At 34.4% G+C, this 18,627-nt stretch overlaps 1 protein-coding gene across 1 annotated transcript; it reads right to left on the bottom strand.

Moving 5' to 3' along the window:
* Positions 1-266: 266 nt before the first annotated feature.
* On the bottom strand, positions 267-1,126 carry LOC127872638 (uncharacterized). Its single transcript, XM_052415968.1, has 2 exons — positions 688-1,126; positions 267-492 (listed from the first exon to the last, which is right to left on the bottom strand). Exons 1-2 carry the CDS (start codon positions 843-845, stop codon positions 267-269), a joined length of 384 nt encoding a protein of 127 aa, XP_052271928.1. The 5' UTR covers positions 846-1,126.
* Positions 1,127-18,627: the final 17,501 nt, after the last annotated feature.

The raw sequence follows: 18,627 nt of genomic DNA on the forward strand, positions 1-18,627 counted from the left end.
ATAATAACAGAGTTATGGCCCTTTGTATCTTCAAAAAAATGCTTTTTTAGTGTCAAATAAAGCACTTTTGTGTCCAGAAGTATATAGGCGGGGGATATCAATTCAACGAATTTGCTTGTTTTATTATTTGTATCAAAACATATTTACAGTATGAAATACAAATGACAAGTTCACACAAAACATTGTGTTATTTAATGTCTACAGTGTATTTTCTTTACAAACAATCTGTCCTGGTTTCATAAACATTTTTAATAATTAATGACAACTTACTCATGTATTGGTTCTTCATCACCGATGGGACCATTTACATCAAGGAACTCATAAAACGAAACATCAATGACATCTTGATGTAGACAGTTAGCTTTGAAGCCAGTGTGCTCAGTTATGCACTTTACCCCTGCCTCGTCCATCCTTTCCATCAGCTCTGGGTATTCTGTGCAGCATTTGCACTCAATCTGCACACGATATGGTGTGCAACATGAACATGCACACCTGAAAATAAAAGAAATACGTCGAATTGCAATACAGACATTCCTTCCTAATCAGAACAGGTTCAAGTATCCGTTCTAATTATAATAATTAGACCATACAACCTAGTCATATTCAACAAGCTTGTACTGTAGAATAACAATCAAAGAATTTTTTTATTTTTGCCGACACCTGCATGTAACAAAATTATATATTTACCAATCCGTATTCCCAACACGATGGTCGTCTTGGGCATCGGCAAAATTTTCCTCGCTGTCCGAGTCAGAATCAGAAAAATCTGATTGACTGTCACTAAATTCTGGCTCAAACATATACGGTTGAACGGAAAACTCATCGTAATCGCTATCATCTTCCATTTTTCAACATTTTTTATCTAAAGTTGCAAGATATAATACATCCGAAGCCATTTATTATGCCGGCTCGTAATTGAGTCGTTATTGAGTGCCTGTTACGTCACTTCCGGTTTGAATGAAAATGGCGAGAACATCGGAATGTGTGAAAAATCGCGACTTTGTTCTATTCGTTCTCGCTAATAACACCGTATTTGAAATGAAGTGAGGAGCGAAATAGTTTAGATATGCACTAAATTCGATAAATAAAGGTGTTTTACGGGTTTTTAAAACCGCGGCAGGTGAACTTTAAGATGCAATAAATCGTGTGGCGCTGACTATTTGATAAACGAATATTTTATCGAAAGTTTTCATATACTATAACAACATCTGTTAAAGATATTTAATGCTATATTGAATTCAGGTCATTTCCCTACAGTTTGGTCCAAAGGTTTCATTATGCCTGTTTTTAAGAAGAATGACACGGACGACGTGCGTAATTATAGGGGCATAACTCTGGTGAGCTGTCTGTCTAAACTTTTTACGACTATTCTTAATAGTCGATTAAATAATTGGATTGATAGTAATGACATTTTAAGTGACGCACTATTCGGCTTCCGAAAAGGCCGCTAAACTAGTGACGCAATATTTGTACATTCGATTCCGTATATTTAAATGGACTTCGGTATTAGCTTTACAACGCAGGTATTAACGGTAAATGTTTAACAATCATGAAAGACATGTACACCCAAGTTAAATGCTGCGTAAAAAAGTGTTATACCTACTCGGACTTCTTTAATTGTGCGATTGGACTGAAGCAGGGAGAAGTATTATCGCCCATACTATTTTCTTTATTTTGAGATGACCTTGAAATATTTTTAGAAAAAAAACATCAATTCTGGACTGTCATATGACGACTTGATATTCAGACTTATGCTTTTTGCGGATGATACGGTTATATTCGGCAAGTCTGTAACTGACCTACAACAAAGTATTAATCACTTAAGTGAATATTGTGATCTCTGGGGTCTTGAAGTAAATATAAGTAAGACTAAGGTAATGGTTTTTATAAGAAGAGGACCGTCTTTTCATAATGAAAAGTGGTCATTTTAAGATGACTATTTAGAAATAGTAGATGACTTCAACTATTTAGGATCAGTATTTAATTACACGGCTTCGTTTTCTCTTAACGCTGAGTCTCTCGCTGGAAAAGGTCTCAAAGCCCTAAATGTTTTAATGCATAATCTAAAAAATCTAGATATTAGACCAAGAATTGCTTGCCAACTTTTTGACGCATTCGTTGGTGCAACTTTGAATTATGGGTGCGAAATTTGGGGTTTCGATAAGTTTATTGATTAAGAACGAATACATCTAAAATTTTGTAAATGCTCCTAGGTATCAAATCTTCTACCAGCAATATAGGAGTATATGGGGAACTAGGAAGGTATCCACTCAACAGAAACAGAAACGTTCGTATAAATAAGTTCTGGTGTAAACTCATCAAATCAAATAACATAATTATATCTAAATTGTATGAACGATTCAAAAGTATGAAAACTTGTAAAAGTAATTGGGCCTTAAATGTGAAGAAACTTCTGGACTTATATGGGTTTTCATACGTTTGGCTCAGTCCCTTTTCTGTCAATCTCGATACCTTCCATATCGTTTTTAAGTCCACCGTTGAAGATGTTTTTAAACAATCTTGGTTCAACTCAATTAATAATAGCAGCTCATTAATGACCTACACATTATTTAAATGCACGTTTCAATTAAAGCCTTATCTTGATTATTTGCCGAGAAAATTGCGAATTTGCTTCTCAAAATAACGACTCTTGTCCCATAAATTAGCCATTGAAACAGGTAGACATAACAATATAGAAAGATCTCATCGCTTATGTACAAAATGTCATGTCAGAGATATTGAAGACGAGTACCAATTCATTATGATATGCCCAGCCTTCAATTCACTGCGAAAAGAGTGTATCAAAGCATACTACTATAGAAAACCAATTATGTTTAAATTTGTTGAATTAATGGGTTCATCAAACAAACAGCAAATGAAAAAACTGAGCAAGTTTATCTGTAGAGCCCTAACACATTATTCAACATAACTCATCCTGGACATAGTTGCCCAAATATTTATCTATCTATTCCTCTTCATCTGTAAGTGTTGTGTTGTTGTTGTTGTTTTTTCTTACCAACTCCTCTTGTCTAACGTTCTTATAACTATATTTGTTTACGGATTTCATCATCCGTCATTTTTTTGAAACTAATCGAATAGTATATTCGCATAAAAATCAACGCAATTTGTTGTGCTACCTTATATTTAAATTCAATTTATTCTTTAGTGTACTTGTTTGTCTGACAAAACGCTGTATAACTCATGTTTAATCTTGTACTATGTTTATGGTTTCATCCTCTTTATTCTAGGTACAATTTAATAATTAAATTCATTACTTCCAGCATTTATACATGCGTTTATTTGTCGCGCAAAACCTTAATATTGTAGTTGCATATTTTGTAATTTGCAAAGACGTGTTTGTTGAATTTATTACATGTATATATATTCAAAAATTGACTATTCATTTATAAGTCGAACACAACTCTTTATAACAGTTGCTTATTCTGTTCTTGGTGTAAAATCACTCAAAATGTATTATTATGTATGTGATAAACATTACGCGATCAAGATTATATTCATTTAAAAGCAATTATGTTAACGTTGACATAAGTATATGTTAATATATGACTTAACTATTTGTAAATGACAAAAAACTGTAAAGTTTACGTCAATAAAACATTCTGTCTGTTCTGTCATCATTAAGAAACTAGAAATGCTCGATACATATTGGGTGAAAATAATTCATCAGTAAGTCATTAAAATATTATTCATCATTATGTAGCTAACCAATTTTGAAAAACACGGGACGCAGCTTATAATCACAGATACATTGTAATTCAACCTCCATGAAAATGTCGTTTTGACATTTGAGACGCGTTCTGAGAAAACTGGGCTTAATGCATGTGCGTTAAGTGTCATCCCATATTTGCCTGTGCAGTCTGCACAGGCTAATCAGGGACGACACTTTCCGCCAATACTTGATTATCGGTCTTCCTTGAAATTAAAAATACCACAAAGCGGAAAGTGTCGTTCCATATTAGCCTGTGCGGACTGCACCGGCTTATATGGGACGACACTTTACGCACATGCATTTAGCCCAGTTTTCTCAGAACGCGACTTATTGTATCGTGAACAACTTAGCGTCCTTACCTCGCCTGCTTTTACTGTAGACTCGTCCTGCATCTTGCGTCCGACCCAGGCGCGTATGGAGCTTAGACAAATAAGGGCCGCCGTCCGACCCAGGCGCGTATGGAGCTTAGGCAAATAAGGGTCGCCGTCCGACCCAGGCGCGTATGGAGCTTAGACAAATAAGGGTCGCCGTCCGACCCAGGCGCGTATGGAGCTTAGACAAATAAGGGTCGCCGTCCGACCCAGGCGCGTATGGAGCTTAGACAAATAAGGGTCGCCGTCCGACCCAGGCGTGTATGGAGCTTAGACAAATAAGGGCCGCCGTCCGACCCAGGCGCGTATGGAGCTTAGACAAATAAGGGTCGCCGTCCGACCCAGGCGCCTATGAAGCTTAGACAAATAAGGGCTCCGTCCGACCCAGGCGCGTATGGAGCTTAGACAAATAAGGGTCGCCGTCCGACCCAGGCGCGTATGGAGCTTAGACAAATAAGGGTCGCCTTCCGACCCAGGCGCGTATGGAGCTCAGACAAATAAGGGTCGCGGATGGGGAGGTTGCTATATGCTTTCCTCTACAAACGAGCATTCTTATAAATATCGATGCAATACGCGACTGTACGGCCATATTTAATTCTAGTTATGGTGGAGATTCAAGATAATTTTATATAGTTGATATTGCATTTTATTTCAATATCATTTTAAGTATTGAAAGGATTTAGACGCGGTATTTAATATAATGACGTCATGCGTCATGCGTCAAATCGTTCCTATTTTGATAAACAGAGTACAGAGATGCGTCCGATCTTAAAAGAATTTCGATAATATATGAGTTCCTTTTAACGTTGCATTGTGAGAAATATGTATTTAATGACCATATATTAATATAAGGAAACTAAATACATAACATTAACATTCATTAACGTTTTGCAATTCATCATTTTAAAAAAGCTTGAAGAAATTAATCATATAAAGTTTTCCTATGCTTGATATTCGACGCCAATTAGTTGTATTGTAATATTGCATTCGTCATAATTAGAATTACGAAAACAGACTGTTGATCTTAAACTGAGGCTTAATCGGAAATACATCTCTAATTAAATATTATATTGAACTGCTTTCGCACGTCTCGCTACAAGGGATGAGCATAAATCATGATGAATTACATTTACAAAAATTAGGATAGGTTTAAGAGCAGAATGCATCAACAGTGCAGCTTGCGTTTCGTGACAGATTTAGAACACGTTGACAAATATATTGACGGGGATTATTGTGGGGTTTTCACCTTGATGTTACGGAAGTATTACATTTCCAAGAAAGCCTCCCCACCCACGTAAAGCAATTAGATTGGAAGAAATATCCTTTTCGAGGATATGGACATGTCGTTGCAATACTATTAATAATTGTAAATAGCTTCTTTCGTAAATAAATCGATATGTTTGAGTCACTACTATTTTTATCACAATCATAATTATTGCATAAAAAAAATAAACGGATTGCCTTACACTGTTTTGGTTATTTAATAGCTCATTGGACCACGAGTATATTCGTAAAGAACCAACAACTATTATGGAGACTTCGCAGCGTACACGGCTATTATAGAGACCATACTTCAACGGTTTGCCACCGACGCAGTTGGTTCCATTGCAAGCGTTGAACTGCCATGATGAAAATGTTGAGTTATATCAGATTTGTTTCACTTTTTAGCTGCGAAATGCCAGCGGAGTGCATAGTTTAGTTGTTGTAAAAAACAAATGTAGCATTAACATAAATACGCCGCACTCTGAGAAAACATTGTTTGATGCATGCGCGTTAAGTGTTGTCCCAGATTAATCTGTTCAGTCCGCATAGGCTGATCAGTGCCAGTTTATACAAAGGAATGCTCACCTTATAAGGCAAGTTACATATGAAAACTGTGAACATGACTCTTTTTAGAACCATCGATTTCTTTTCGCTTTCGCCATTTAAAGGGTCAATTCTATTTGAAAGTCCGTTGCGTTCTGTTTATGAATGCTTTCTACAAAATTGTCGTTTAATAAATTGTACTATTAAGCGTATATTCGATAGAATCGAAGCGCAATAGCATCATCGTGAAAAAGGACTGGATAACGCAATTATTGTCGGTACACACCATTATTTTTGAACATCAAATATTTGAAGTACCATGAAAAAGAATGCCGATGAGAAGAGAACATGATGGTCAAACTATGACAAGTTGGACGAGAACAGCCACTACAACCACGTCATCACTAAGGAGGGAGAACCTGAACGGTTTTGTAAGTTATCTCAATATCAGTTTAAGATATGTCAAAGGGTACAACACGAATTACTTGAATTCATTTAATAGCTTTCGGTATGTTTGTGTCCCTTCTTGCAATGAAATTCTGGATCAAAATTTGTTTAGTATTATACTTTGTTATAAAATACAACTGGATACTTTCTATTATTCCGGATTTATCAGAGCATGACAATAGTTTCACAAATTATTTAATTTAGTTGACAATATTTGCAACGGATAACGTCTGACCTGTATTTTATCGTATTAACATTAATAGTTTATTCCAAGGCACCTTAATGATTTTACAATCGTGATTGGTGTTAATTAAGCTCTTTATAAGCATTATAGTATGTTAAAAATGGTCTCTTGTCGCTTGCCGACATCAGGTATATAGTGACGACCTGCAGGTATCTCTCTCAACTTTCATGACTTACTGTTATGAATAGCAGATTAAAATGTAACCATGTTAATAGTTTGATATTGTGTTGCATTAACATTCAGTACATTTTCTCCTGATCAACTCCGGATTTTCGAAACAAAGTCAAATAAGAGTTGTCTCCCATTCGGGTACGTATCGCTCACTTTCGGTCTGTAAAAAGTAATAGGCGAAACAATTGAACAATGAGAAATTCTATTACGGTATGCCTGCATGTGAAAATGTTGGGGGTAAAGTTTGAAGATATGGCAATTCTGAGACTGTAATGCTGCACACATTGCCAATAAGTCGTGCTTCGAGAACCGCATGGTTTAGAGCTATTAGCAGGCGATATTTGAAGCCAACCGGGTAGGTATCATTAATATATCGACATCTTATATGTCTATGTACATAAATCTCATATTTGTAGGAGTAGAAAACCATGTACATGGCAAGCAGAATTATTATTAACATTTTGTTAAGTTTTAATCGGTTTATAAGCAAATTAAATATTCGGTTTAATACGTCCAAATTTGTTGACAGTTTACACCATGATTTGCTAATCTTAAATTTGAATGCTTAATTTGAGCAGATTGCCGTTGAATATTTATGTTACCGGACCACACCATCGTAATTTGTAAATACCAACAATCAGCTCCTCTTACCTCTATTCCGTGAATGCCTGAAATTGTATTCTAATGAACTTAAATCTCATTTATAATGAAAACTTGTTCTTATTAATACAACATAGTTTTTTTTCAATCTATCTTGCTTGGTACAATTACAGTGTATTAAACACCAACACCCTGCCCCACTGTGAATATTAAACTATTTGCAATGTTACAAACAAACTATCATTTTTCATTTATCTCTATGACAAATTTAAAGTGATCTGGCTGTTTATTATTTTTTTCGGTATTAAGTTAAACTCTTTTGTGTATATTGATGGTGCAGTTACACCAGGGTATGCGCTTATCATTTGTGGATGGAATTGGTCCAAACTCCATGAACAGGTGCAAGTAGCCAACAATATAACTTGCGCAGAAGATCCTTTCTACCAAGAAAGTAAAGACATGTAAATCTCTAATAAAGTTGATAAATTGCTGTTTTAGCCTTTCAACGTATTTAAAATAATTTATGCATCTCATGCTTTGCACAGTATGTGAAGATTATAAAATGTATATTATATGCAAACAAAATTAATAATAGACCACGCATTATTTTACTAAATCTTTGCATAAGAAAATAATACAATAAAAAACAGTTAAATGTACTTTATATGATGACACCCAGATCATTCATATTTATACATGTATGTAGCAATATTATTCAATAACATTTCAAAACATCAAACCCTTATTTCTAGCTTACATGTATCACTTTATATGCTTTTGATTATTTGAGTTTTAGTATGAATACCTCCTGTGTAAACTGTATTGTTATCTGCATTTAATCAGTATATTTGTTTGTTGTTGTATTTATATACAATGTACAGAAACATGCATGTATATGTTACGATTACTTTTTTATAGGTGTTTTAAAGTGCTGATCAGTCCTGATGATTCTTCAAGTCCACAGAGTTAGTCATTCCTGGGATCAGATTGAATCATTTCATGGGTAATGATATCAATTGTATTGTCTCCAAAATGTCAGGCTATTTATTCTTTAGGGTTTGGCATTAATGATAAATATAATTTAACTTAACATTAACAAGTTCAAAGATTCTTAAGATTAACCATCACTTTTTGAATAAGGAAGTGAATCGTTTTTGTCACAAAAAACATAACATTTTTTCTGTGGAAGAACTAGGAAATTAATATTAACATACATTGAAAACCATTCAAATAAAACATTTAAATTTATGTATTGATAATAATAAACTTATTTATTTTAGCTAGATTGCATCCAAAGCCTTAGGCTTATTGAGATACTCTCGAGTCTGTTTCCTGGGAAGAACCAGTACATGGTGTATTTAAAAGATTATGAGAACGCTCCTTAAGTAGGGATCAAACCTGCGGCACCCCAATCGCTAGGCATATATATATATAAACAAAAACGCTGTATTATGTTTTGCCGAAGCTTTCGACCTCACGGTCTTCATCAGCGGCCATTATTTATTTTCAGATGTTTTGTGATGAACGGAAATGACGTCGTGCTTTTCCGGCGTCAACGTTGTTTACGCGCCCTTTTATTAACCTTTATTCTTGCACGTTGATGCCATATGGTCGGTATGTCCTTAGTTTTGACTTCCACAATTGTTCCATGGTTTTGCGGTACTCGTCCGACCCGCTGAGTTTTTCGAGTCCCATTATTTGGAAATCATCCATGGAATGTCCGTCGGTGTAGAAATGTTCAGCTACCGGGTCACTGTGCTGTGTGCGAATACGCGACAGATTCAATAGATGTCGCTGGTACAGAGTTCCGCCGGTCTCTCCCACATACACGAACCTGCGACAGCGACGACAGTTGACCGCGTACACAACATTGGATGATTTGCAATCAACATTGTTTCTGACGCTGTACTTCCTGCCGCTGGGATCTGTGAAATATTCCGCCTTCATCATGTACGGGCAAATGGCGCATCTCTGCGCCCCACAGGGCCCGCTCATATTGGGTTTTCGGAAGAACATCCTATTGTGTTTTTTGTGCACTAGGATGTCTTGCAGGTTGCAATCCCGTCTGAAGGCTACTAATGGGGGCTCAGAGAACACTTCCTTCATTCTATCAGACGTGTGCAGCGTGTGTAGGTGTCTACGGATGATACGGCCGATGTTGGGTAGTGCGCGCGAAAACGTCATTTCCGTTCATAACAAAACATCTGAAAATAAATAATGGCCGCTGATGAAGACCGTGAGGTCGAAAGCTTCGGCAAAACATAATACAGCGTTTTTGTTTAAATACAACAAGGCTAATAGAGACTTTGTTATATATATATATATATATATATATATATATATATATATATATATATATATATATATATATGCTTGTCAGCTATGCACCAGTGTCGGTGATGGCAGCTCTGGAAGTGTCGGTGTACAGGCATCTCCTGACAAGCATGAAATCTCCACAAATACCGAAAGACCAGAAATTATCATCGACGACATAATGCCTCAGACGATATAATCATGTTTTATACTGGCATTCTAACTTTCGTTATTTTTAATTCTTTGTTTTTGACATTGATTGAATTTGGTGCCGACAAGTTATGTACTGAAAAACTGAACACTGTTAAGATTGAGACAGGGCGTAAAAGAAAGTTAAGACCTTTTGATGATTTTCATTGACATAGTAAACAAATCATTTGATTCAACAAAATGAAAATAACTCTTCATTACTAGTACTCTATTGATAAATAAAACATTTTTTTTATTTTGAATGAGTTGTATCTTTTCATTGTGTTTTCGTTACTTGAGTGCTATGTAAAGTCACATGTAACAGTAAAATATACTTACAAATCACATAGATCACATGCAATATACCTGTAAGTATAGAAGTATAAATCACAACAGTCCATCTTCATTTCCGAATTTTTAGATTAAAACTAAACAATTAGCAATGTGTATAAATAATGAATCAAAAAAGAATTGAGGAATAATATGAAATATTTTTCATTGTTATTGTGCCCAGATGCATTTCATAAGTGTATTTCTTTGATGAATAAATGGAACACTTTTAAGTAACTGTTAAAAAACTATCAGAAACTTTTTTGGTTTTTGGTTCATTATAACTGTACATATGTCTTATTAGATAATTTTGCAGACAATATTCTAAAAAAAAAATGGGATAAAGAGATATTGCTCATGTTGAGAATTTCCCCTTTAACCAAAATTATTCCTACCATATGTAAACTATTTCTTTATGATATGTTAGTAAATAGTTTAAGAACATTTTCTAGACACTTATATATGTTGTGCACACATGATTTGAAATATTGCTGAATAAAATATTTGCAATATAAATGTAAAACGTTACAAATTCTTCTATATAAAAGACAATACAATAGAGATTCTGTATTAAAGGTTACACTGTATATATGGAGAACAAAAATTAAGGAGACATTAATTGTAATTAATTGTAAATATTCATAAAAAATGCCAGCAATTTAATTTCACGTGATTAAATTATTAAAAGTAAATTGCCTTTATATTAACCGACTGGAAATGAAATCACAATCTTAAAGCAAGCAGAGGAATAAGGCACATGCTCAATAAATCAACTCTTCTTTTTGGGGCACACAATCTTTGATCTAGAAGGAGTGCTGTATCCGAAGAACAACCCGGTGAATTAAATGTGTCAGTGGACAGTGAAAAAAAATCACAACACTGAACTATGACCAATAACAACACTGTCACACAGTATTATAAAGAAAATATTTAAACCAAAAAACAGTTCAAATTCATCATAATTTAATAATCATAAAATCAAGAATTTTACTTTAAACTGGTAAGACTTTGCTGTTAAAACAAATTTTTCCAGAAACTGATAGTCAAGTGTGACAGTGACAGAAAAAAATCAATAATTATTTAAAATAAACCCACATTAATCATAGGTGGTTAGCGTGTGGCTATGATAGTGAAAACATCATTTGTAATGATAAATAATCATATCATAACGAAAAATAAACTTTTCTGCAAAACCAATTCACTATCAAATATATATATAACAAGGCATCCAACTCAAATTCACCCGAAAACAGGGTGCATCGCTTTGAACAGCCATTATTTCATCAATTTTGCAGCGATTTTCATGAACCCGGTCTTATTCAACGCAGAAATGAATTTCATTTCTGGAAATGTATATATCCTGTTATATTTCTACACGTGCTGGGTCACATTTTAAGTAATAAAACAATGCACAATTCGCGTTACCTACTTGACAGCGATCAGACAGGATGCACGAATGAAATCTCCAGGTGTAAAGACACACCTTCGCATTGGACCAATGAAATCACTCGTGTGTTTAAAATGTCAGTAAGTTGAAATGTCTGTAAACAAAGGTTTCGAACGGCGCTTGACAGTTAGTTTTGAGGCATAATGCAACGGCAAGCACGGTAAGAATGTTTTTCATACGTTTTATTGAATTATGGTATCGAGGTCCGTGAATTTTGCAGAAAAAAATGCCCTTTACTCCGTGAAGATTTCAGTCTTAGATCCTGTCAGATCGATGTCAAGTGGGTCACACGAGTTGTGTATCGTGTTATTTCTTAAAAGTTGACCATGTCTTTGTATAAATATTGCAAGACATGTACATTTCCAGAAAGGACATTCATTTCTGCGTTGAATAAGACAGAGATCGTGAAAATCGCTGAAAAATTGTTGAAGTAATGGCTTTTCAAAGCGATGCACCCTGTTTTCGGGTGATTTCGAGTTGAATACCTTGTAAATATATATATATTTGATAGTCTTCTTTATCAGAAAAGTTGATGTTTCGTTATAATATGATTATGTATCATTCAAAGTGATGTTTTCACTAATAAATTAATATAATAGCCACACGGTAACCACCTGTGCCATTAATGAGGTGTATGAATGAATTAAATACCTTACAGAAACGTTATAAATGTTGGGTATCAATTGCATAATGCTACAGGCACAGTTTTAAAAGTAGAAAGCTATTATCAGTGTCTGATTTTATACTGATGAAAAGTTCTGGGTCGCGAAATTATATGGCAATACAGCATTCAAATACTAATGTACACACACTAGAACTGTAAGTATATCAATCAATGAAGAAATAACTGTATACGTAATTTTCATTGAAATGAACGGTAAATATCACGATTTCAGAGATCTTAGATGCAGATCGTGTTTTCGTTGGTTTGTTTACTTTTTGCCCGATACCTACCCGATTGGGAGACAACTCTTGTTCGCCCTTAGTTTTGAAAAGACCGAACTGTAACCTTTGGAAGTATATAAAGGTGAAACTATCTTTAAACTTGTGTTCTACATTTTAAAGTTTAAGTGCTGAAACCTAGTTTTAGTGCATTTTGATTTGAAAAGTATGTAACTCATATATATATTATCGCTTGTTTGTACATAGATTCTTTTCTTTGTATAAGAATTGATTTGAATGTAAAATATAGCTGTTTAAACCTATATTTCTTGTTAATGCAATTTTACTATCGAAATGTGATTTTCTTTATTCTTCGCTCTTCGCTCGCTCGAGAATTTTCCTGTTTAAAAAAATATTTTTATTTTTTTTCGCTTGCCTCTTCAACTTTTTTTTCAAAAAAATCAGTAGACAATCAAATCAATTTGGAATGGCCAAACGTGGAAATTCAAGATACATACCGGGTAGTTGATATTGCATTTTATATTTTCAATGTGCTTTTAAGTTTTTAAAGGATTTAGTCGCTTTATTAAATAAAATGACATTTTATATATCATAGCATAGTGACTTAAAAATGGAAATTGACATTTTCCAGGTAAGCCATAAATTATTGTATGAGTGTTTTGGACAAGAACCCCAAAATGTTAAAATTTGGCTGCGGCTACTGCGGTAATTGCATGCGTCCGATCGTTCATACTTTACGCGATAGGGTAGAATCACACGTCCGATCATTCATACTTCGCGAGATAGAGTAGATGCATACGTCTGATCGTTCATACTTTACGAGATATAGTTCATTCTTCATTCGTTCATTCTTTGAGATATACAGTAGAAACATGCATCAAATCGATCGTACTCTGAAATATACTTTGAATTTCGATTATATATGAGTTCCTTTAAAAATTGCATTATAGGATTAGCATTCATTAACGTTTTGCAATATATAATTTTAAAAAAGCTTGACGAAATAAATCATCTACTGTTTTCTTATGCTTGATATTCGACGCCCGTTTGTGGAAATGTAATGTTGCATTCGTCATAATAAGACTTCCGAAAACAGATTGTTGATCTTAAACTGAGTGTTAATCGGAAAAAACATCTCTAAGTAAATATAGGAAAAAATTAGGATACGTTTAAAAGCATATTGCATCTGCAGTAAAGCATGCGTCTCGTGACAGATTTAGAACACATGGGGAAATATATTGACGGGGATAACGGACGTTCCACCACATTAACCTTTATTTTGTATTATAAAGTTCCTTCCTGATGCAGTGTGATGGTGATTATCATTTATCATTAATGAAGCAGCTTCGGAATAATTAACGGGTGTAATTTTACCCATCCTCGGTAACCTTGTATTGTTTTACTACGTATACTACATTCATTATATTAGATTATAGACTGTATCGGAATAGTACATGTATTTGACGAAGAATTTTTAAATTATTGTATGAATATCATTACACATTTTATGAAATGTGAACCTAATAACGCAGGCTAACAGGCAGTGTAAAGATCTAGAAACCTGTGTTTATAAATAGTGTTTATTATATTATTTGTATACGAAGAGCACATTTCACCAGGTTTCCACCATGATGCTACGTTAATAATAAATTTCCAAGAATGCCACCCATCCCCGAATAGCAACACGATTGCAAGAAATATCATTTTCCTGGATATCGAAATGTCGTTGTAATACATAAATGATTATATATACCCTTCTTCGTGAATAAATAAACCTGTTGTAATCATTACAATTTGTATAACATTAATACTTATTTCATAACATAATAAAAAAACGGACATCCTTACATTCTCTTGGTTATTTCATTTTTCATTGGATCATGAATATATTCGTAAAGAAAACACACCTTACATTATGGAGTCTTTGCAGCGTACACGGCTATTATAGTGACCATAGGTCAACGGTCTGCCACCGACGCAGTTGCATGCTTTGCAAGCGTTAATCTGCCATGTTGAAAATGTCGAGTTGTATATCTCATTGTCTCACTTTTAAGCTGCGTTATGCCAGCGGAGTGCTTTGTTTAGTTCTTACAAAAGAGCATTAATATAAATGCGCCGAACTCTGAGAAAACATTGTTTTATGCATGTGCGTTAAGTGTCGTCTCAGATAAACCTGTTCAGTCCTCACGCTAAGCAGGAAAGACACTTTCCGCCCAACTTGAATTTTGCTAAGAAAAAAAAATAGAAAAAGTACAATAAATTTGGAAAGTGTGAACTGAACAGGCTCATCTGGGACGACACTAAACGCACATGCATTAGTGCTAGTTTTTACATAGCAAGGCTCACCTTATCAGGGTTGTTACATGTGAAAACTGTGAAAATAACTATTTTTAGCACGATCGAGCTCTTATGGCCTTCGCCATTTAAAGGGTCAATACTATTTGAAAGTCCGTTACGTTCTTTTTTATGAATTCCTTCTACAAAATTTTCGTTTTATAAACTGTACTATTAAGCGTATATTTCAACACAATCAGAACGCAATGGCATCATCGTTAAAAAGGATTGGATAACGCAATTATTGTCGGTACACATCATTATTCTTGAACATCAAATATTTTAAGTCTTATGAAACAGAATGCTGATGAGGAGACAACATGATGATCAAACCATGACAAGTTGGACGAGAACAGCCACTACAACCTCGTCATTACTATGGAGGGAGAACCTGTAAGATATGTTAAGGTACCTCAATATCTGTTTCATAAGATATTTCAAAGGGTCCATTATGAATTACTTCAATTCATTAATAGCTTTTGTTAGTTTTGTCCCTTCTTGCCGTGAAGTTTTGGATCAAAATTTTATAGTAGGCTAATTCAGGGGGTTTTCAGCACTGTCTGCGCCTCCGGAAAACGGAGGCACTCCCAACGCAATCGGACCCGATCCCAAACGGAAATTAAAAAAAATAATCCCAATTTCAAAAAAAAAAAATTTTTTTTTTTAAAGAATGAAGTGTCTTATACTTGTGTGACTAACCAGTGTTTGTTTTGGTCAAAAATATCTGCTATAAGGTTTTGACTGTTCAGTTCTTATCTCAGAGTGTAACTGTAACTGAAAAACAAAACTGCAGTACTTGAATAAATGTTAAACATGCCCAATATTGCATCTGTTTATATAAAGAAGACCAAATAACAAATAAAAACAAATTTATTTGTTAAACCACTGAATGATTTAAGCATGATAAATTCACAATTTTTTTCCCAAATGAGCCGTTTCATCGAAGCAAAAATTCCCAAAATGGCCAATTTTTTCGATAAAAAAATCCCAATTTGGTCAGACTCCTTTTCCCAAAATAGGCAGAAAACCCCTGGGCTATTATACTTTGTTATAAAACACAACTGATATTTTCTATTGTTCTGGATTTATCATAGCATGAACATAGTTTCACAAATTATTTAATTTAGTTGAAAATATTTGCAACGGAAAACGTCTGACCTCAATATTATCGTTTTAACATAGTTTATTCCAAGGTACCACACTGACTTTACAATCGTGATTGGTGTTAATAAAACTGTTTAGTAGCAATGTAGAATGTTAAAAGTTGTCTCTGGCCGATTTCCGACATCAGTTACATACTGACGACCTGGTGACCTAAAATATGACGACTATTAGGCACACTGGTCTTAAGTCGCCACATTGTATCCATCGATAAATTCACCCAAATAATATCAATTAATAATGTTACTTGATCGGTTACCGCCCTGAATGGTTATTTCTATTGTTTGTTCAAACGTATAACACTCGCTTTAACCATAAATATGTCGATCATTGATAACTTTAGGGCCATGTATGTTACACGTAATACATAATTCAGTGATGCAGTTGTAAATCTCGCCTACAGAGAGTTTGACATTTCACAATAAGTAACAACAAAAATGCATCGGTTTAGTGACGCCTGTTAAGTTAGAATCCAGTTGTTATAATAAAATCAAAGTACTGACAGTACTGGTTTGACGATGCTTTTGAACAGGATTGATATAAAAGCATCTATTTAAGTTTATCTACATCACCACAATTGTGTATGTGGGTACAAAAATTTTGGGTAGGAAAAAAATGGGTACGAAAATTTTGGGTACAACAATTATACCCAAAAAAAATTAAGTACGTAAAAAGATTTGGTAACGAAAAAAATTTGGGTCGGAAAAAATTTGGTACGAAAAAAAATTTGGTTACGAGCAAAAATTTGGGTACGAAAAAAAATTGGGTACGAAAAATGTAGGTTACGAAAAACAAATTGGGGGTACGGGGAAGTAGTACCCGTGGGGAACTTGATCCTTTCAGCGAAACTGGGAGGCGGGTTTCATTCTCGATCAAATATTACAAGAAATATCTTTAAAAAGGTATTCGACGTGTATTTTCTGTACCACTCATCTTAAAAAACTGTCTGTTACAGTAAAACGTTTGTGGGTTATAACATAACGTTTCAGCATACAAATTCAAAACTTGACATGCTCTTTTATTACACCATGCTCTTTAATTTCACATGTATATCATACTAAACTTTATATTTCGCTGTTTCCTTTCCTAAGTTAATGATGCTATGTGTACGGACGTGATTTCACAATCCCATGTGCATGAACATATACTTATTCTCTTTTGATTATTGTTCTTTTTCTTTAATTCAATAAGCTTAGACATGTTTGTTCGTTAAGTACGGCAATAATTTCATGATGATTCCCGATCGAAAGTGTGTATGAGCACATAGTCGTAAGAGCACTTGAATACGTGAGTTCGCCCATGAAAACATGGTAAGGTTAACTAAATCTCCGCGATATGACCTAATATGTGTTTAAAACAGCAAACAATATCCAACAAACGAATGAATAGTCAAACATAGTATGTGCACTGATGTGGCTCTGTAATTTATGTTTGAAAAGTTTATAAATCATGCAAAATGAGAAAGCACACAGAAGAGCGAGTATCACAGATTTAGTACGGCTATTATGTTCTTTATATACCATAGTCGCCACAACGTTTACAAATGACAGGTTCGAAATGATTCGTTTTCTTTACACTCATGATCGCGTTGAAAGTTAATTATACACGTTTTAATTCGCAATTTATTTACTGAATCACGACAAATGTCAAATACAATACAGAAAATGCATAGTTGTTTCATTGATCTATAAACATATAATGGATTGAATATAACTGATTTAAAATTAACGTTTTCAAACTATTATTAAATTTTTTCCCAGAATATGCTGTCCTATTTATAGCTGAGCTTCCTATACCTTTATCAATGAAAATCAGCGAGGTATGCCGATCAGAAAAATCGAGCTATTTCAATCGGACTGGCTCGATCTTTTACATAGGTTGCCATTGTGAAGAATTTTTTCATGATATGATAACTTAGACGATGCTTCGCAGCATCGTCAAAAAGCAATGATTGGATAATGACGACAATGACGACGATGGTCGTCAACAATGATAATGATGATTGATAATGGCAAAAATAATTGATGTTGCTGACCGTAGTGGTTATTGGTGATAGTAGTGATTTTGCTTTTGCTACGTTTGATTCAATTATTTTTTTGTTGCTGCTGCTGCTTTGACTGTTTCTGCCGCCGCTGGTGGTGATGATGACGGCGATGACGATTTGTCACGATAAATAATACTCATGTACTTATTCTTGGTGACAAAATTAAAAACACATCATGACTAGGTATCATTATTGTCAGGGGTAATGCTGACTCAGTAAAATGCGTGTGTGTGTGTGGAAAATCTGAAGGGTCAATTAACTAAATTAACGAGTGATAGGACATGCAAGACACCGTATGGGACAGTGGTCGTAAAAGTAGTAAAACTAATAGATAACTCTAGTGTTAGAACATACGAAGTATGGTATTTTTACTTGTTGTGAATAACTTGTGATAACAGTGACGTTAAGTACGAAGGTAAAAGCAGATTGTACTGAGTGTGTATTTTCGAAGTAAAAAAGGTCCTTTTGCGCCTAGTAATCATAATGTGAGGTATCGGAATTTGTCGCAGCATTCGTAACTTCCTAGACGTTCGAAAG

The sequence above is a fragment of the Dreissena polymorpha genome, chromosome 3, assembly GCF_020536995.1.
Source record: "Dreissena polymorpha isolate Duluth1 chromosome 3, UMN_Dpol_1.0, whole genome shotgun sequence".
In the NCBI taxonomy this organism is placed as follows: Eukaryota; Metazoa; Mollusca; class Bivalvia; order Myida; family Dreissenidae; genus Dreissena; species Dreissena polymorpha.

Excerpts from the sequence above, each read along its gene's own strand:
- LOC127872638 (XM_052415968.1), bottom strand. The coding sequence starts at position 845 with ATGGAAGATGATAGCGATTACGATGAGTTTTCCGTTCAACCGTATATG. Across the intron at positions 493-687 it reads CGTGTTGGGAATACGGATTG|GTGTGCATGTTCATGTTGCA; the intron begins GTAAATATATAA and ends TTTTATTTTCAG.